Raw genomic sequence first — 21,271 nt, 5'->3', positions numbered from 1 at the left:
CAAATGCTTTCTCTGCATCTATTGAGATGATCATGTGATTTTTGTTCTTCATTTTATTAAGGTGGTGTATAACGTTGATTGATTTGCTAATGTTAAACCATCCCTGCATACCTGGAATAAATCCCACTTGATCATGGTGTATAATCTTCTTAACGTATTGTTGTATGGGATTTGCTAGTATTTGGTTGAGGATTTTTGCATCGATGTTCATCAGTGATATTGGCCTGTAATTTTCTTTTTTTGTGTTGTCCTTGTCTGGTTTTGGTATCAGGGTAATGTCAGCTTCGTAGAATGAGTTAGGGAGCGTCCCCCTCTCCTCAATTTTTTGGAAGAGTTTGAGAAGGATAGGTATTAAGTCTTCTTTGAATGTTTGGTAGAATTCACCAGGGAAGCCGTCTGGTCCTGGACTTTTATTTTTGGGGAGGTTTTTGATTACTGTTTCGATCTCCTTACTGGTGATTGGTCTATTCAAATTCTCTACTTCTTCTTGATCCAGTTTTGGAAGGTTGTATGATTCTAAGAATTTATCCATTTCTTCCAGATTGTCGAATTGGTTGGCATATAGCTTTTCATAGTATTCTCTTATAATCTTTTGTATTTCTGAGGTGTCTGTTGTAACCTCTCCTCTTTCATTTCTGATTTTACTTATTTGTGCCTTCTCTCTTTTTTTCTTGGTGAGTCTAGCTAAAGGTTTGTCAATTTTGTTGATCTTTTCAAAGAACCAGCTCTTGGTTTTATTAATTTTTTCTATTTTTTTTGGTCTCTATTTCATTTATTTCTGCTCTGATTTTTATTATTTCCCTTCTTCTACTGATTTTGGGCTTGGTTTGTTCTTCTTTTTCCAGTTCCTTTAGGTGCATTGTTAGATTGTTTATTTGAGATTTTTCTTGTTTGTTGAGATAGGCCTCTATCGCTATGAACTTCCCTCTTAGACCCGCTTTTGCTGTATCCCATAAATTCTGGCATGTCGTATTTTCATTTTCATTTGTCTCCAGGTATTTTTTGATTTCTTCTTTGATTTCATCGTTAACCCACTCGTTGTTCAGTAGCATTTTGTTTAATCTCCATGTATTTGTGGCTTTTCTGATTTTCTTCCTATAGTTGATTTCTAGTTTCAAACCGTTGTGGTCAGAAAAGATGCTTGGTATTATTTCAATCTTCTTAAATTTATGGAGACTTGTTTTGTGGCCTAATATGTGATCAATCCTGGAGAATGTTCCATGTGCATTTGAAAAGAACGTGTATTCTTCGGTTTTTGGATGGAATGCTCTGTATATATCTACTAGGTCCATCTGTTCTAGTGTGTCGTTTAAGGCCAATGTTTCCGTATTGATCTTCTGTTTGGATGATCTATCCGTTGGTGTAAGTGGAGTGTTAAAGTCCCCTACTATTATTGTGTTACTGTCTATTTCTGTTTTTATGTCTGTTAATAATTGCTTTATATATTTGGGTGCACCTACATTGGGTGCGTAGATATTTACAAGTGTTACATCCTCTTGCTGGATTGTTCCCTTGATCATTATGTAATGCCCTTCTTTGTCTCTTTTTACCGTTTTTGTTTTAAAGTCTATTATGTCTGATATGAGTACTGCTACCCCAGCTTTCTTTTCACTGCCATTTGCATGGAGTATCTTTTTCCATCCCTTCACTTTCAGTTTGTGAGTGTCTTTAGGTCTGAAGTGTGTCTCTTGTATGCAGCATATATATGGGTCTTGTTTTTTTATCCAGTCAGCCACCCTATGCCTTTTAATTGGAGCATTTAGTCCACTGACGTTTAAAGTAGCTATTGATAAGTATGTACTTACTGCCTTTTTTTAACTTTTTTTTTCTCAGTGTTTTAGTAGTCCTTCTCTGTTCCTTACTTCTTCTATACAGAATTGATGGTCACTTTAGTTTGACCTCTGTCTGAAAGCTCTATTCTTTAACTCCCCTCCTCCCTCCTTTTATGTTTTTAATATCATATCTAACCTCTTTTTTGTGCATTTGTATCCATTACGTTCTAATCATGGAAATAGATAATTTTTCCTATTTGTGGTCTTCTCTTCTCCCCTTAAATCAGTCCCTTTAACATTTCTTGTAGCACTGGTTTCTTGGTGACTAACTCCTTTAATTTTTGCTTATCTGGGAAAATTTTGATCTCTCCTTCCATTTTGAATGATAACCTTGCTGGGTAGAGTATTCTTGGCTGTAAGTTTTTTCCTTTTAGCACTTTAAATATATCGTGCCACTCTCTTCTAGCCTGTAAGGTTTCTGATGAGAAGTCAGCTGATAGCCTTATGGGGTTTCCTTTGTATGTAACTTGACATTCTCTTGCGGCTTTTAGGATTCTCTCTTTATCTTTAATTCTGGACATTTTGATTATGATGTGTCTTGGTGTGGGCCTCTTTGGGTTTATTTTGTTTGGGGCTCTCTGTGCTTCCTGTACCTGGATGTCTGTTTCCTTCCTTAGGTTAGGGAAGTTTTCATCTATTATTTCTTGAAATAGATTCTCTGCACCCTTGTCTCGCTCTTCTCCTTCCGGGACACCTATAACATGGATGTTAGTGCGCTTGATGTTGTCCCAGAGGTCCCTTAGACTGTCCTCACTCTTTTTAATTCTTTTCTCTTTTACCTGTTCACCTTGGGTAATTTCTTCTAGTCTTTCTTCCAGCTCACAGATCCGTTCTTCTGTATCCTCTACTCTGCTTTTGAGTCCCTCTAATGAATTTTTCATTTCCAGTATTGTATTCTTCATTTCTGATTGGTTCTTTTTTATATCTTCCATTTCTTTGTTGACATTCTCACTGAGTTCATCTATTCTTCTCCCCAGATCAGTGAGCATCCTTAACACTCTTATTTTGAACTCTCTGTCAGGTAGGTTGCTCATTTCTGTTTCACTTAGTTCATTTTCTGGGGTTTTGTCCTGTTCCCTTACTTGAATGTATTCCTTTGCCTCCTCATTTTGCCTCTTTCCCTGTGCTTGTGTCTACGTATTAGGTAGGTCAGCTACGTCTCCTCCTCTTGGATAGGTGACCTTATGTAAGTGATGCCTTAGGAGGCTTCCAGTGTGCTTCCCTCTGTTCTCAATATTCCAGGGGTGGCCCCTATGTGGGCTACGTGTGTCCTTCTATTGTGGCCTGTTAGCTCTCCCTATAGGCGCCCAGGGAGGCTGAGTTATGCTCCTGGCCAGCTGTTGTAATGCTCAGCTGCTTGTAGTTGTTGTGGGCCCTTCAGTCTCTTTATCAGGTGTGGGGCACCCCAGCACAGTTGGCTGTAAGTTCTAATACCACATTTGTGTTGCAGTATTTCTTTTAAGTGAGTAGGCCCCCAGCGTGGCAGGTTGTTAGGCTCAGGGCCTTACAATTGCTGCAAGCCTCTAGCCTATTATGTCTCTTGTCAGCTCTCTGAGGATTGCAGCTGGGTGGGGCTGGCCTCAGGCACAGGAACACCCAATGGTTTCAGGCTTTGGAAGGTGGGGCAAACCTCCTATGTGGGTCTTTGAGAAGCACAAGTCTTCTGCAGCTGACAAGCCCTGTTGCCCACAGGTCCACACACACAGTCAACACAGTCCTGCCCCGTGTGAGTGCCCCAACCTCCCCAAGCAGACCCAGTCTCTCCACCGCGGGAGCCCCACACACTCCGTCACCGCCCCACACTCTCCACCCACTCCTTGTGCACACCCTGCCCGGCTCAAGTAGGCTCAGTTGCCAGGCTGCAGAGAATCCAGTCACCAATCTATGCAGGCCCACACGTTGCCTGAGGGCTTGTTGTTGGGTGGGGCCAGTCTCTAGGGTGGGCTGCCTGCCCTGGCTGAGCTGGATTAAATCCGTGCTCTAGCGGGTGGAACAGACCCTGGGCTAGCTGGCCTCAGGGAGAACTCCAATGGCGTCTGTGTCAGCACGCTCACACCAGGCCACAATGGCTGCTGCCAACGTCCCAGTCCCTGAAGAGGTCTCACCCCTCACCGAGATGCACTCAGGGCCTATTAGGTGAGTCTCTTGTCACCAAGGCACTGTGCACCTTTCTTTCTGGTGATTTTAGGATGCTTTCTGGAACGGGTGAGTTTGTGCGCGGGCCCTTTAAGAGCCAGTTTTAGTTTCTTTGTGAACCGGGTTTTCTGGGGGTGCTCCCCAATGTTTTAGTAGCAGGCAAAGTCAGATATTATGCCACTCGTCTCGATTGTGCTGGGTCCCAAAATGCCCACAGCGGGGGCGTTCCCCGGCTCAGGACCCTGCGCCTCCAGGGAGGGTGCGCACCTGTGAGCTGCTCCTGGCGGCTGTGAAGCTGGCGGCTTGTGAAGGCGGCGTTTTTCCTCTCCGGAAGGGAGTCTCTGCCTCTTCTACCTCAGTTAGGATTGTCCGTTGTTGTAGGAGTTCCTCTTATCCAGTTTTCATTCCTGTCTCAGGGGTAATTTTTCCACGAGTAGTTGTAAATTGGCTGTGTCCACGGGAGGAGGTGAGTTCAGAGTCTGCCTACGCCGCCATCTTGACTCCGCCCCCCTGTATTCTTTAAAAATTGATTAGAATAGTGAAAGGAACAGAGCATAAAATATCCTGCTTATTTGCAAAAGATGAAATGCAAGCAAGATCTTCTTGTTAATTTTTTTCTGCTCATTCTCTTGGCTGTACTGTACGCTTGAATGCAGAAACAAAAAATTTTAATTGCCAAATTCTCTTTTCCTGAGATTGGTAAATGAACTTAAAAGTTTTAGTGAAACCTGTGGAGGAAGAGTTAGCCACTTTCATGACTTATGTCCTCCCTAAAAATCTGTGCATTGATCTACATGAAAAAAAGTCCTTGTTTATATTACACATCCCAATAGGTTATATTTCCGATTCCTGAATGTCAGATATTATCAAAACAACTGAAAAACCTAGCGATGGAAATGGACCCTGTCACTTTGTCAAGAGTTTGCCTCTTTGTGAATTAATGACACATGAATTCTTTAACATTTTTGTAAAGAATGGACGAGAAACTCTGTGGTGACTCTGATTGTGGCAAGACAGGGACTTCTCATTAGACCACATCCTCGGATTCTTCTCTCGTGTTCAATAGGCCCAGGTGATAGTCCATGTAGTCAGGTGCAGCACCGCTCCCCCATTCCCCAGTGTTCCATCCTAACCTGGCCTGTGCCCTCTTCAGGGGGTTCTGATGACACTCGTCCACAAGGGTTGGAAGGAGACATTGTAACATGAGGATATTCATCATCTTAAAAACAAGAATTAATGGAGAGGAAAGTTTCGGGTTGTGTGTGCTCTGATGTACTGTTGTTGTGGTGTGGCCACAGTAACCACTGTGCTCCCAGCAGTCCCCACAATGGCTTTCTCAGACGTTTGATCTCCTGGCGCAACCACAGCAGCTGTTGACAGAGCTGGGCTTTCGCCGTGGTTCAATGTCTTCCATCAGATTTTGTGGCTCTGACCCTCCTCTGCTCGCCCCTTTCCCATTCCTATCTGCTGTGTTGATTGCTTTGTAGTTGTTTCCTAGGAGCCACTGTGTGTAACTGTATTTCACAGTGTCTTTAGGGACCCACTCTCACTACAGAAGTCACTGTACAACAGCCACTTATCCTGGGGTATCCCGTGTTCGTCCTCTCCAGTGGAGCTGTGAAGAACCATGCTTAGTCGGAACTCCTCTCATTCTCATGCTGATGGGGCTGCTTATGATGGTGGGCATCTCGTCTTTGGTCTCATCAACATTATTCTTTTCATCGATTATTTTGAAGTCAGATACGACTTTGTTAATAATGTGACACTGTCACAGGCACTTTTATGTATCTTCCCCAACAGCTCTGTGAAGTAGGCCTGTGACACCCATTTTACAGCGGGGGGACACTGAGGCTCAGATAGGTCGAGTAGCTTCCTTCACTTCACAAAATTTCTTGGTACATTTTGAGTCTCCACCTGGAACTCCGCATCTCAGGTGTGTGCATTTAGTTGGTGTTCCACTTTGTGCCACTCTGCCAGCCCCCCCCAAGGCACACGCCCCATCCTGAGTCCATTATCTGCTTGATGGCAGTCACCCTGCACAAACAGACCTCCGGCAGGGAGTGGATTAGTGGGGCTTGGTCCTCCAGCTTACCCTGGGTTGGTTCTAGGTTTATTGCGAGAGCTGGAGCAGTGGATAGACCGTCAGTCGTCTGGAAGTTTTGTTATGTAGAAATGCTCCACTGACTTTTTGCAGGTGTCATGTCTTCTTTGTCTTCATTGCTCCTCTGGGCTTTCTCCTACAGGCCATGCTGTGCAGTAACTTACAGTACACAGACTGGTGAACATAATACTGTTGCCCTGCACCAAATGGTCACATCACTCATTTTTCTAATTATGAAAGAAATACATGTTGTTAAAAATGTGAAATTACACAGATCTGTATAAAGTGAAACCCTCCCCTTTCATCCCCTCCCCTGAAAACTCACTCCCCTACTCAGAGGGGACTGTTTTAACAGGGTGGGGTTTATTCTTCTGGACATTTCCTATGAATTTATAAATACACATAAGGTTTTTTAACATAAATTACATAACTACATTGTTTTGCAATTTGCTGATTCCCAAACCATATATCATAGACGTCTGCCCTTATCAGTGCACATCATTCTAACTTACCATTTTAGATGTTTTAGAGGTATTCCAAAGAACAGGAATACCATAATCTGTTTACTTCTTCTTTGATAGAAATGGGATTACATCCAGTTTCACTATTGTACATAACTCTGCAGTAAGATCCTTGTATGGAATTTATTACACTGCTATTCAACTGCTCAGTTTGCTTTGTTTCCTTTTAGTGAGATACTATGATATATTTTTAAAATTTTTTTGGGAATTATTTTATAGGGAAATTAATTTTATCACTGAATAAAGACATTTGTGGGGAAACTGGCCTTCAAGGTCATCCATCTCAGTATTCTGGAGAAAAATCTTGAAACTTAGAAGGTATTATGCTTGCTCCATCACATTCTAACGAGTCATGTTAACAATTTAAAGTTGAATGTTTGAATACGCTCTACTATCTCTGTTCAGAAGGGTGACTTTTTCTTGTCTTGAAAACTTCTGAGTCCAGGGGCTCTCAGTTGGACTTCAGAGAGGATAAGATATTGGTGTCATATCTGTTTCTCTTCAGCTGTAGGCTGAATCTTTCAAAGATCATAGAATTGAACACGGACCAATCGATATACATGATTTGGGTCAAAAATACAAAGTAATGAACCCAAGACAGAAATCTATAACTTTGGTTCTTAATAAAGAATTTCCTTTGAGTGCCTGCCTGGCGGCACAAGTGGTTAAGTGTGCGCACTCCACTGCGGTGGCACAGGGTTTGCCGGTTCGGATCTCAGGCACACACCAACGCACTGCTTGTTAAGCCATGCTGTGGCAGCATCCCATATAAAGCAGAGGAGGATGGGCATGGATGTTAGCCCAGAGCCGGTCTTCCTCAGTAAAAAAGGGGGGGATTGACTTTGGATGTTAGCTCAGGGCTGGTCCTCCTCACAACAAAAAAAAAACAACAACAGAATTTCCTTTGATATTCTTAAGTCTCTGTGACTACTAGTAAAAACTCACCTATGGGTGAAGACATGTGGTTCTGCTGGCAATGTCTGGCTTGAACATCCATAGTTAAGCCTGCCACATCCATAGGTAGATTAGACTTGACCTCTTGATGACCTCTGCTGTTGGTCTTTGATCTGGGAAAAATAAGAATTTTAAAAAGCTGTGGTTATTAGCACTCAATGCTAGAAATGCCCATTAAAGAGTGAGTTTGATTTGGTAAAACAAAGGGAATATAAGCAAAACAAAGTCTTTAATATCAATAAAATTTCAAACAATTTTAATTTTTTAAAATGTAACTCTGTGTTTGCCACAGTGCAAACTGTGTATATAGGAATGAAATATCCCTCTGTCCATTTCTTAAGTTGTTTCCATTGACTTGATGGATTTATCCTCTAACCCGGATTCCAAGTGTGAAAGAACATCTTGGTCCTTCAAAGAAAAGCAGCCATTTAAATTTGATTTTCTTTTAGCTCAGCATCCTACAAGTTTGAAGAATAAATGATCATTTAATGATACAATGATTTTGAAATCTAATTGTTAATTAGAGGGGTGTAAGGAATGATTGAATGGTGGTTCATCCACACGGTCAGGGGTATTGTACACATAGACGTGTAAACACAATTCAGGAAGCTGCTTCAGCCCCGTGACATCCCTGAGAACCACAGTTCAAGAAGGATCTAGGCACACAGCTGTCTGCCTCTATCTCCTGGGTAACATGTAGATTCAGCTGTCTTGGAAGTGGCTTCAGAGCAGCTATCTATTTCTCCCCTTCCTTCTCTCCAGCTTATCTCAAACAGTCTTGAATGTCATATTTTAAAGTAAGACCAATTATAGTTATTTACATGAGTTTCTTGTTCATTATTGCAGAGTAATAATCAGGCATACCATTAAATATCTTTTAATTGACCTAATTAAATTTGTTGTACCTTATAATTGATTAGAACATTAAGTTTAGTTTAGAGTTTGATATTCACCAAATGTGTTACTCTGCTTACAACTGCCATGTGCTTCACTCCTCTTAGAAGTGTATCTTTGGCCCATCACAAATTTTAATGAATGAAATCATCATAAATTAAGATAATGTACTGTCTTTTGGGTGATCGGGAAGCATATGAGTCCATTTTGGAAATATGCCCATCTGTCTTTTCTCTCCATGGGAAGTTTCTGGTCACTAAGTCTCCAGGGGACTTGCACAAGCCCTAGATCTGTAATAGCTTGGTGCCTCTCCTTCTACTTGGGGTAGAAATAAAAGAGGTCAGAGAGACTTATTAAAGTTTTGGTTGCATGAAGTCTTCTATGAAGACCATCCATGCATATTCTTCTGGGTAGCTCTCTGTTCCTAAGACTACTAGTTACTTAAAGGGCTTGTCAGGAACTGTGAAAGGTCTGATATTTTACCTTACCCACAAGCTAATATGTCAGCCTACCATGGTCTTATAGATGTTGGCAAAAGACATGAGACCCGTGGGTCAGAGGCAAAGGACTTAATGACACAGCAATGGTGGTGGCCAGAATATCAGCATTTGCACCAGTTCACTAAATCCCACTTCCTACAGGGTGATACACAGTGGGCCAGGTGACATGCAGAGGGTTGCAAGAACTCAGAGCTTAAGGAACTCAAATCTTTGATAATGGGCAGAAAGTATGCTGACCTTTGCCCCGGGAAGGGGTGTTATTTTTATTATACTGGGCAGTAAGCAAGCCTGCCCTTTGCACCAGAGGTGGTCACTATTTCTGTCTTCCAGGGCTGACAGCTCTACACACATCCTTGAAAAGATAACCTGGTTTTACTGGCTTTCAAAGATAAGCTTGAATGAGAATCGATCATCATACAGTTTTCTGTTTCCTTTATTGAGATTGTGCAAATATGCTCTTTTCTCTGTAAAGTTCACTAACTTTATTCATACATAAATGATGCTTTTGGTTTTATTTATTAAGTTGAAATTGTCTTCTTATAGCAAATGATGAAACTATTATGGGTTGGATCTGAAAGTATGCTTTTCCAGGATAAATGTGAAAGATCAGTGCTCACAGAACTTTGCCACAAGGAGCTGACAGCAACTTAAATGATTTTAATTTGAATACTGTTTTGTACAACTTTCTTCCATCTTACTTCATCCTCTCTGCTTCCTGTAACTCTCATCTGGGACTGGGGCAGTTTCAAGGATTCACTGTACTCATTTACAATATTCAAATGGTTTTCTCTGTTATATTGTTTTTATTGAGGTAAAGTTGACATACAACATTATATTAGTTTCAGGAGTACACCGTAATGATTCAATGTTTGTATATATGTTGAAATTATCACCACAATAAGTCCAGTTAACATCCGTCCCCATACATAGTTACAAATTTTTTTATTTTGTGAGGAGGACACGGCGTATTTCAAGATGCAGAAGAATCAACGATTATATCATACTTTTCCATATATAGCTTGATGAATTTGGACAGAAGTATACACCCTTGAGACTGTCACCACCATCAAGGCCACAAACATATCCATCACCTCCCAAAGTTTTCTCTCACCTCCTTTATTACTATTATTCTGTGGTAAGAACTCTTAATATCTACTCTATTAGCAAATGTGATGTATGCAATATAGTCTTGTTGGCTGTAGGCACTATGCTTGTCCTACAACTCCAGAAATTATTTATCTTGATAACTGAAATTTTGTATCCTTTGACCATCAGCTCTTCATTTCTCTATCCCCCTAGCCCCTGGTAACCACCATTCTAACCTCTGCTTGTATGAGTTTGACTATTTTAGATTCCACATATAAGTGAGTATTTGTCTTTCTCTGTCTGCCTTATTTCACTTAGCATCATGTCTTCTAGCTCCATCCATGTTGTCAAAAATGGCAGGAATTCCTTCTTTTTTCAAGGTTGACTAATATTCCATTTCTTTATCCATTCATCCATCAGTGACATTTAGGTTACTTCCGTGTCTTGGCTATTGTGAATTAGCTGCAATGAACATTATAGTGCAGGTATGTCTTTGAGACCCTGATTTCAATTCCTGTTGGTAGATACCAGAAATGGGATTGCTGGATCATATGCAAGTTTTCATTTTTGGAGGAAGCTCCATACTGTTTTCCACAATGGCTGTACTAGTTTACATTCCCACAAGGGTTCCTTTTCTTCACATCCTCACCAACATTTGCCATCTTTAGTTTTTTTGATAATCGCCATCTTAACAGGTGTGAAGTGATGGCTCATTGTGGCTTTGATTTGCATTCCCTGATTGGTGATGTCAAACACCTTTTCACACACCTCTTGGCCACTTGTATGTCCTCATTGGAAAAAATCTATTCTGGTCCCTTGCCCATTTTTTAAATTGATTTGTCTTTTTGTTATTGAGCCGACACAAAAAAAGAGAACAAAATTTCCATGCATTATGGGTGCTTCCCAGTTGATGCAGATGGTTTTGTATTTACAGTGGTACCAAAAGATCATGTTTCATGCTTTTTCTTCAGCCTGTTATAAGACCAGCATTAGCTATGGCGTGGCAGATAATTAGGATCCTCTTGGTTTGGAGGTTTACAACATAAATGAGTGGTAGGGAATTTTTTATTATTCCAAGGAAATTATTGAGATCATAGTCCATGGAATCCAGGATTGATAGGTGTAGGAGGAAATTAAGGTGAGGATCAGTGATCTGGCATTACTTCTGAACTTGAGGAACAGGTCTATTCAAACACTATCTAAGTGTTTGAATAAAAATATTAGAGATCAGGAATTTGTGTGGATGAATGTTTCCTGAATTATTTACTTTTGAATATCACCATTTGGATTATGTGAACATCTGAGATATGGGAGTAAGTCGCTAACAGGGGCTGGTTGATAATGTCACCATTGATTTAACTTCTAAAGGAGCTATGAACACCAAGTGGTCAACGGATTAAGCAAATGAGTAGTGAGAAAACAGAAATCGTAGGATATTGGATTTACTAAAGGTTTGGGGACCGACTGTCTTGAGAGGGAGTGCCAGGACGTGTGCGGTTGAGAGTGACAAGGACAAGAATAGAATAGAAACACACTCAAACAAGGAGGGGGTGTTATCAGGATGGAGGGAGAGAAATGATCTGGAGGAGCCTTGAGTTTTGACCTTGAGCTTTCTGTTCTTGATGCAAATCTGCCTGATGACATCCCGGGACACAGGTCAGATCTATCCCCAGAGGATAGAGGGAGGGTGGAAGTACAAAACAGCCAAGATAATTGTCCTAAAAAGGCAGGCGTCCTTTATCATTTGACTCAATTTCATGATTTATTTTTATAGGGTAAGAGGAAAAGAAGGATAATAGTCACGTCTTCACAGAGGAAGTAGCGTGACTGTGGGAACCAGTCCAAACCAAAGCCTGGTTTAAGCATCTTCAGCCCTTCGAGGATGTCCAGTGACATATTCAAGAGGCCGGTTACTAGAATCCCATCCCATCTTGGCAATGCTGGGTCTCTGGGAGGACACCTTGGACCAGCCCCACCAGGTCTGCTGGCCTGAGAGACCACAAGGACTCCAGGTCTGCAGCAGTACAGGACAACTAGTAAGTCCTTTCAATCTTTCCAAAGCTTTGCAAAAACTTGCACCTAGTCACACAAGTGTGCTCGCAGGTGGTCTGCACTCCAGGTCCCATGCCCACTCCTGCCGGTCTTCAGATTTGGCAGGGATGACTCCAGGAGCTGATCTGGGCATTCCACAGCTCCAATGCCAACAATTTCTGGTGATTGAGGAAGGTATCAGGAAGGAGGAAAGGGCAGTGAGGAGCACAGGAGAGAGACTGGTGATAGCACTGATGGCGGACAGACTTGCTAGTGAGGCAGAGAAAGTGAGGGGTCAAGAAGGACGTCTTGACAGCAGATGAAATGGAGCAGGCACCTCAGTGAGGTCTCTTGGCAGCGTCCCTAATGTTTCCTTGCTTTGAGATCTTGAAGCTTTAAAACATACCAATACTTTTCTTTTATTAAATTCCGCTGCGTGACATGGAAAATATAGACAGCGGTTTCTTTCTGAGGTGAGAGGTTGAGTTTCAGGTGAGGAGAGAAAGATCTTCCTTTTTCATGCTGTTCTCTCATTTTCTTTTACTACGTACATTATTTATTTGTACTTTCAAGTCAGCAGCGAGTTATCAACGTCACGGGATGATTCAGTTTTTCCCATCACAGTCACAGTAAAACCTACTTAAAGTGGATTATTCTTTTTGTGTAATATTCTAATAGATTCCAAAATATTATTTCAAAACCACTTTGATGTCTATGTTCTCAAATTAGATATTTACTTCTATGTCTCCATTTTTATGTTCTTTGTTGCATGCTAATTCAGAATTACATCTAAGGAAATACCAGATTTCCCTCAGGTTTTTAGATCCATATGTGTTGGAAGTTTGATTCATGAAGATGGACATGGCAGTTGGGGGCTTGTGCTATTATCAAAATAGGCCTTGTCAGCATCAGTAATCTGACAAGAACTCACTGCTTGTTGGGATTTAATTGTCTGTGGGATCAAGCTTTTGCTGTTGGCACTTCTCTTTCTCTTTGGAGGGAAAGTACGGCCTTCTCATTCTTTCCATTACCAAATCACTTTCCTGGGTGGCTCTGCCATGTCAGGAAGGACCTGGGGTGCCAGGAACCAGGATTCATTCTCAGCTCCTGCCTGTCCTGAGAAGGCTTCCTTGGCGGAGTCCAGCCTGTGTGTCTGGGTGACACTTGCAGCCATCAGAAAGGAGAGGATAACTCACAAGTGCCAAGCAATTCCTCTGGCCCTTGTCTTACAGGGTGTTCTCGAGGAATGAGGTTCAAAATGCGACTTGGCAACCCTTTGAAAGCTCCTAGTCATGGGGTGGGTTCTAGGTGTGAGCTCAGAGCAGTGTCTGTTCCCAACCAGATTGGAAGCATTTCAGCATTTTAATTGGTAAGGCTGTGTTCATGCACGTCCATGGATCATCAGTTCCGTGGCATTCCCTGCTGGACACCCCCACACCCCTGTCATGACTCATCTTTCAAAGCTCCAAACAGGGTTCACACCCCAGCAGGTGGTTGTAATGTAACCACAGCACAAGACTGGGGAAAAAAACACAACCACTCATGGGCGACACACTTTAAAGGTTTGGGCCAAATTGCCCAATTTGTACGAGTTTGGAACACCAACACTGAGCGTGTAAACTGGAGGATGGTCCAAGACCATGGACCTCAGAATGACACGGGCTCAGAAGTCACCCTAGACAGCAAGGGACAGTGTGGGGTCCCTCACTGGCCAGGATTATGGTCTCTTATCCTGGGAAAGTAGAGCTCACTCGGGATCCATCAGGCCAAGCCAGGGAGGAGGCTGGGGGCCTTCTAGGGAATTTCTGCCCTAAAGGGAATTGCATAAGGAAGGCAGGGGTGCTGAAAATCCTGGTTCACAGGGAGCAGTCATGTTTATGGAACGAGGCCCAGCAGTAGCCTTAAAGCTGCGTCACAAATCTTTCCCCTTGGATACAAAACAAGCAGGAAAAGGAATTCAGAGTCCTGGACAAGGATCCTAGCAGGATTCAAATCCAGGTCAGAGGTGAACATGGAGCCCCTAGAGGGGCCTCAGGAGGGAAAATCTTGCTTGCCTTTAGTCCATATGCAAATGACCTTCCTCGGGCCTTGTCTTCTCCACGTGCACGTTGATCTTTTTACATTGTTTTCCTCACTTACAGCTGATGCAATTCCAGAGATTGAACTAGAAAACTGCAAGTTCCTAAAATTTGGTCAGAAGAAACCTCAACAAGAGAAGTAGGATACATTCCCTGTTCCTCCAGAACATAGAAAGGCAGCCCCTGCCTGTGGCACGACACGGTCCTGGGTAGTGCTGTTTTAAACACACCCACATTTCAGTGGTTGTTGCTCTGCCTGTGAAAGTACCTTCAACCTTTAAATCCCAAGAGAATGGGCGGGGGGCCGTGTCTGCTCCTGGAGGAGCTGAATGATACTGAAATGAACTTGTCCTCTGAGTTAGGGGGACTTGGGATTGTCCCGACTAGTCAGGGAAGGGGCTGGCCCTTCTCCCTTCTCCCACATAAAATAAGCTGATGACCCAGAAGAGTTCTTGATTCAAGGAGAAATGTGAGATTCTGTGTCTCTCTCACATGCCTACAGAAAGCGACAGAACCACACCAAAACTCCCAGGCTGTAAAGGGAACAGGACTTGAATATAATATTCAAATATGGCATTTATTATTTACAACACATAACTACTGTTCCTCCCCAATGGGTGAATAGGTGCTGGGGTAGAGATGGTCAGGGAGCTGGGGTGGGGTCGTCCCCTCTCTCTTGGGCTCCAGGGGGCCCCAGGAATCAGCTTACAATGCTCCCCTTCCCGTCGTGTGTGAGGAGCTGGCCCTGTGCATCGCAAGCCTCCCAGCTGTGTCCCCCCTGCTGAGGATAGGGCTGTGATCGGCCACTGGTATGGGGCTCGGTGTTGGGGCCTGGGGGCTGAGTAGAAGAGTCCGGTTATCTTAGGGGGCCTCCCTCAGAATCATGGCCCCCCACCTTGTCCCCACTGCACTGGGTGCTCCAGACCCTGTGCTCAGTAGTGTCAGCCACCAGTACCCCATTTGTCCCTGCCACGAGAGTGATCATTTAGTATCACCTATTTCACAGAGGAGGAAACGGAGTCTCAGGAAGCTGAAGAGAGTCACCCCAGTCACAGGACTGCTCAGTAGTGGAGCTGGGATCCCAGTGCCAGCTGTCCGACTCCCCAAGGCCCTGCTTAGCCCGAAGCCTTACTGAACCCCTAGGAGTCAGTCACCCCGGCCCAGACACTCACTCACCCCTGACCTTGATGACAGCCGGTTCTTCTTGGCCTTGAGTATTCTGCTGGCCAACTAGGCCTGGGGATCCAGCTGGCAGGACAGGCTGTAGCTACAGGATAGAGAGGCACCTGTGAGCCTACCAGGAGCCACACCTCAGGTGTTCCCCCACTGACTGCCCAGCAGCTGGATTCTGGATGTCCCAGAGGTTGCCACACAATAAGGCCTAGGGCTGACTGGGGGGCCACTGAGACAGGCTCTCTGGACTGGCCAACAGGGACAGTCCACACCTGCCCTCACCCAACTCCTGCCTGGCCTCACCTATCATTCTGGTTGAGCAGCTCCATGTCCTGGAACCAGGCCCCAAATCGCTCCTCGGGCTCTGGTTGTAATTCTTTGCAGCCTCCTGGAGCAGCAGGATCTCCCTCATGACTCGGTATTCCTGGGGAAGAGGGAAGAAGAAGATGCAGACAGGGCCTGTTGGGGGATGCTGCAGGGGCCTTGTGGGGGGTGAGGAGTGGGGCAGGGGACGAGTGCTGGGAACCCTCCTTTCCTCCAGTTCCATCCAGGCTCTACCTCTTCTCAGAATGGGAATAATCAGCCGCCCCTCCAGGAAGTTTTCCTTGATGCCATCCTCCCCTCAACCCACCGCCAATTGGATGGCTCTCCCACTTCTCTGTTATCAAACTCTTCCACTCAATGTAAGATACAGGGGGTGGAGCCAGGGACTGTTCTGTCCATAGGGTCTCTGATTTCTACCTCCTTCCCCTCCCCTGCAAGGAGTGCCACAGCTGCTCACCTCAGTCCTTTTCTCAAGGTTGATCTCATTCCCCTGGAAGGCAGACAGACAGAGTCCATCAGACAGAGCCCCCTAGCCTGACTAGCCCCCTATGCCCACCCCTTCTCATGGTGCACTACTGCCAGGTCCCCAGAGGGGGCCGGGCATGCAGAGAAAACAGGACTTGGACCTAGGCCAGGCTCTGGGCTCCAGAGAAGGGGGAAATGGGGGTGAGGCTGAGGGGCCTGGCAGTACAACCCTCTCTCATGACAGACTTGGAGGCTGAGGCCTCAGGCAGAGGGGAATGCTCAGCCACTTATGTGCTGCCTGACTTGGAGGGACCCGATTTCTCTCACCATCCATGGGCAGCATGGGAGGGAGAGTATGAGCCCAGCTCAGATAAAACCTCATGCAGCTGTGCCATCAGGCAGCTCTGAGCTTCCCCAGCCTGAGCAACCAGAATGGGTGTCTCAGGCGGAGCCTCTGTTCACTCATCCCTAAGATGGGCCTGATGCGCCAGCTTCCAAGGGTGGCTGAGAGGCTCTCATGACAGGAGATGTGCCAAGTGCTGAGAGCTCAGAGCTCAGTGCGGGGGCTCCCGTATCCCAAGACTCAGGACTCTAGTCCCCTGCCTGGTCCTCAGGTTCACCCACCAGGAGATAATCACCCATCACCAGACCCAGCATCAGCAGGTCACTGAGGAATGTGCCAAGATAGGGAACGTCACCCTGTGATACCAGGGTGTACGTGGGATGAGGCTTTGCTCTCAAGTCAGCTCCCTGCAGACCCTCCCCGGAAAAATCCTCACCCTCAGCCTCCTGGCCCACATCAGGGATCCCACGGGGTGCAGCCTTAACAGCCTCCCCTCAATTCTTCCTCCCTTCACACCCCAAGAACACCACACACCTCCTCCAGACCTCCCAGGGCCGGCTTCTGGCAAATCACAGGGTATGCGGTCCCTGGCCCTCCCCACAACAAACGCATCCTGCACCAGATCTTCCAGGCCCTCCTCCTGGTCACTTCTACTGGGGGATTTGGACACTGTGGCACCAGGAGGAAGGGACCTCCTCTCTTGATTTGAGGCCTCCAGCTGGGAGCACAGAGACCCTTCCCCACAGGCACACTCACCTACTGCTCCTGCTGCTTCTCCTGCACTCTCTGGGGGTTACTCTCTGAGGGGCAAACGTGGAGGACCCTTCCTGCCAGGGTCGAGGACAGTGTCAGTGGGCCATACTCCCCTCACCCCATTTCTCTCCAGCACCACTGGCCTCCGACCCTGGACATCTGACTCGAGTCAACTGGTACTAATGCCACTCCACCCTCCAAGGTCTTGTGATTCCAGAACAAGCCCAGCTCCAACTCTCATTCTGGGTGTGAGCTTGGGACTGTGGCCTGGCCTCCCCGAGCCAGGTTCCTCATCTGGAATGTGTGAGAATTCCAGCTACCTCACAGGTTCTCCTGAGGACTCAATGTCACATGACTGTCATCATTTTTCTCGCCCTCACCCCTCCAAGAGGAGCAGGCAGAAAGCTCCCACATTCCTTTCCTCCCTCTTACCTCATTACCACCCTGTGAGGCCTGCACCACATGATGACCCTCCATTTCCCTGATGAGGAGACAGAGGACCAAACAGGGGCAGTGAGTTGCTCAGGGGCCCACAGAGGAGAGGCCACTTGCCCCTACCAGCCAGAGGCCTTGTTCCAACATCCTCACCTAACCCCCAACCTCACCACTGACAAGAGTCCTGTCCCCTGTGCTCTCAAATCTTGGTCCTGGGCCAAGCCGTGGATGGAGAGGATGGGGTGTTTTTGGAGTGTGGTTGAGTGGCTCCTGCCTGCCCTAGTCCCGTGGAGTGTATGACCCCCAGGCTGGGACAGAGGCCATGCCAAAGCCTTCTCGTCACCAAGGAACCCCTCAGGATATTCCCCTGCACTGAACTCTTTCTTTATCCACTCAGGAACTGGACCTCCAAGGTGTCACCTCTGATCCACAGGTAAGGGGGTGACAGGACGCTTTGCTCCCTCGTTTACATGAAGCTCTTAACGTCCTTTCAGCAGGATCCATTAAGAATCCATCAGTTGCCTAGACACTTCTCATAAGCCACCTGGGGCATATGTCAATGCCAACCAGGCACTCAGGTGAGACTCCTGTGGTTGACTTGAGTGACTGCTCTAGGGGTCCAGTGGGGAGTCCCAGAATGCACACACATTTGTCTCTGGTGCAGCCGTTCAGACCCAAGGATGAGCAGCCTGTTTGTCCACCTGGGGCATTGGAATCCCCTGCTGTGCCCATCCCTGGGGCAGGCCGGGTGCCCTCACCTTTGAGACATGGTGAAGACAGAAGGAGCAGCAGGGTCCTGGCTTCCTGAGGACAGGCTTAGGCTGAGGGCTAAAACCCCCCCCCCAACCCAACAGCCTGGAAGAAGCTATATCCATCAAGATGGACGTGCATGGAAGCCAGAGACCTGCTGAGGGTGCCAGCTCGGCAATTCATCCTGGAACAGCCCAGCCAACACCGCTGTGTCCCGTGACCAGGGCCTCCTGCCTATAAACAGCACCCCACCGGCCCATGGACCAAACAGATCCCTCTGCTTGTTAACCTGGACAAGATAGACGGGAATGTTTCAGAGAAAGTTCAAGTCAGAAACTATCAAAACTACAGCCTGCCCAGTCCCACTCCCCCTACTCCTCCTCTCTTTCCAGTCCCCTAGCTTCCACTTTACCTTGGTCATCAGTTCTCTGCTCAAGGATTCGTCTTGGCAATAGCACTCCTTAAGTCTTTCAGAGCTCTCCCTGAGGGGAGGGGAAAGAGGGAAAGATAAATTTAGGGATAATGTGAGGGGTCTGAGTGCAAATCACTTTTCTTTGACAACCCGAGAGATTCAACCTCCCTGGAGGAGTGTTCTCACTGGGATCCACTGAGCACTAAAGTGTCGTGGGACTGGGAGGGGACTCTCCTGTTGGTCATTGGGGTCTCCACTCCCCAGCTCTACAGAGCAGCTCTCTTTTGACCACTTTCAGTTTCAACTGGGCATAGAGTTTTGTTGCTATAAACACTTGAAAATCTCCAATGTGGCTCAACCCAGTACCTGACATTTAGGGAAACCGAGTCCTGAAGCAGAATTGGTGCACTAAGAACACCAGGAGGCTTAGAGACCTCCTGACGAGGCCCAGGCCTTGTCCCCAGCATTTGCTGCCTCCCAGGAGTTCTTAGCTGACTGTGGGGCCAATGGCAGACATTCAGGAGATCCCCCATCCACCCTGGTCCTCCTATGGAGAGGGGCACTACCCACCAGGAAACTTCCCCCGTGTGTTCTTCAGGTGGTTTGTGGAGGTTTTCTGCAGAGCAGAGATGACAATGCAGGGTGAGGAGAAGTTCTTCAGGATCTTGCACTCCTGGGGAAGGGAAGAGAATGAGCTGTGAGGTGGGGTGCTGGAGTCTCTCTTGCTCTAGCTTCAATCCCCTTCTATTTAAATCTCCTCTCCTGGATGAGACAGATGCTCAGGGAGCCCCAGAAGGGCACATTTAGGATCCAAAGAGTAACACTCACAGGGAGGAGGATTTTAACTCAACCCAGGGAAGGAGTCAGGTAGGAAGTGAGCATCCTCCCACTGGGACCTGGAGTCAAAATCAGCGGGCCCCTGGCAGGAAGGGCCTAGAGACTGTGCAGGGGCTTAGACCAACCACTTCAATCCCGGGAGCTGATAAAGATGGAAAGGCAGTTCCCAAGGCTCCAGAGAGGGGCTCCACTGGGCCTCCCACAGCACACCTGGGCCACCTGGATCCAGTGCTCCACCACCTTCACCCTGTCCGGCACCGTCGTGCTTAGGTCCCCGAGGCAGGGGGTGATGACGAGGCTGACCACCCTTCTGATGTGGTCGACGGTGGCCTGGAGAGTGGGTGCCAGGTGCTCACTGCCGGGCTTGTTCCTCTTGCCCCAGGTGGAGCACAGGCACTGAGAGGGCAACACCTTCCGGAAGAGCTCCTGGGGAACAGGGGGAGTGTCACCCAGCCCTGCCACATGCCAGTCCTGTGTCCACAGCCCCCAAAGTCCCACACAGGTGTCACAGTTTAGAGCTGGAGCTCAGGAAGCTCAGGATGCGGCCGGAGCCTTGTGAGATTCCCTGGGTTTTCTTCCCTGTCCACCGAGGACACCCAGCACAGGATGACCCAGGAGCCAATACTGGCAGGGAAGGGAGAGGGTCATTTGCACCCACCCTGTCCTGGATAACTCCAAGCTCCAGAACGTGGCTCAACTCGGCTCATCCCAAGGGGGCATCTTCCACCACCCTGATACCCCCTCTGGTCCCACTCCCCATTCTGATACCCATTCCCCCATGGCAGCTACAACCAGGATCCTTGTCTGTCTCCCTTGTAGTGAAGTACACATCAGGTGTCTAATAAGTCCTGAGGCTGTTGAGCCTCCTAAGCAGAAGGTTGGGCCACCAGGGATCTGGCTGCACACAGTGAGTTCCTCTCCTTACTGATAGACTAGGCCTTGCCCAGCTTTCCATGTCTTCTACCTCATGGAGTTGGCACAGCCACTCCTTGCAACAGGTCCTCTTAATGTCCACCTCTACGGTCTGCAGGTGGACAGCAATATCTTAGGGGTTCAGAAAGTTGCCCAGGTCGTACGGTTGGTAAGGAGTGGAGCCGGGATTTGGGCCCAGATCATAGGAGTCTGGATCAGGTCTAGGGCAATAATGGCAGAGGGAAGTCCTGCTCCACCCCGCCCTGAGAGCCCAGCTGCTCACAGCATCCATCAAGGTCAACTGCTCCACCACCAGCTTAGGAGGGAAGGCCATGAGGTTAGGCATCTTCTCACGCTGCTTAAAAAGCACAGGTGGAGATGGACTTCCCACTAGAAATGATGGTCCAGGTGACTCCAGTTCAGCAGCTCCCACTCCTGCTGGAGCCGATGTTGGCCCTTGCTCCAGCTCCAATACGGCTGATGGAGGGGACGCTGGCTCCAGCGCTAGAAAGGGTGATGTCAACAGAGCTGGAGACAGCTCTACCTCGACCACTGCCCACTGCTCTGCTTCTGCTGCTGGAGCTGGATAAAGAGAAAGGTTCACCTATATAGCTAACTTTCCATGTGTCCTTCTAAACACAGAAATGATCCCACTTCCCTTCCAGGGGTACCCAGGCTGTGGTCCCCTTTACACTCTGGCTTTGCCTCAGTGGCCTCCAGAAGTTCACACTGGG

At 46.7% G+C, this 21,271-nt stretch overlaps 1 protein-coding gene across 1 annotated transcript in view; it reads right to left on the bottom strand.

Annotated features, from left to right (window-relative positions):
• Positions 1-20,891, bottom strand: part of LOC131415035 (uncharacterized) — a 260,753-nt gene extending 239,862 nt beyond the window's left edge. Inside the window, exons 1-3 of the mRNA XM_058556491.1 lie at positions 20,821-20,891; positions 19,355-19,461; positions 18,789-18,858 (exon numbers count right to left, since the gene is read on the bottom strand). Coding sequence (XP_058412474.1) covers positions 18,789-18,858; positions 19,355-19,461; positions 20,821-20,883 — 240 coding nt within the window. The 5' untranslated portion in view covers positions 20,884-20,891. The remainder of the gene's footprint in view (positions 1-18,788; positions 18,859-19,354; positions 19,462-20,820) is intronic.
• Positions 20,892-21,271: the final 380 nt, after the last annotated feature.

This window comes from Diceros bicornis, chromosome 15 (assembly GCF_020826845.1).
Source record: "Diceros bicornis minor isolate mBicDic1 chromosome 15, mDicBic1.mat.cur, whole genome shotgun sequence".
Lineage (NCBI taxonomy): Eukaryota > Metazoa > Chordata > Mammalia > Perissodactyla > Rhinocerotidae > Diceros > Diceros bicornis.
This window is presented reverse-complemented; position numbering and strand designations above follow the sequence as displayed.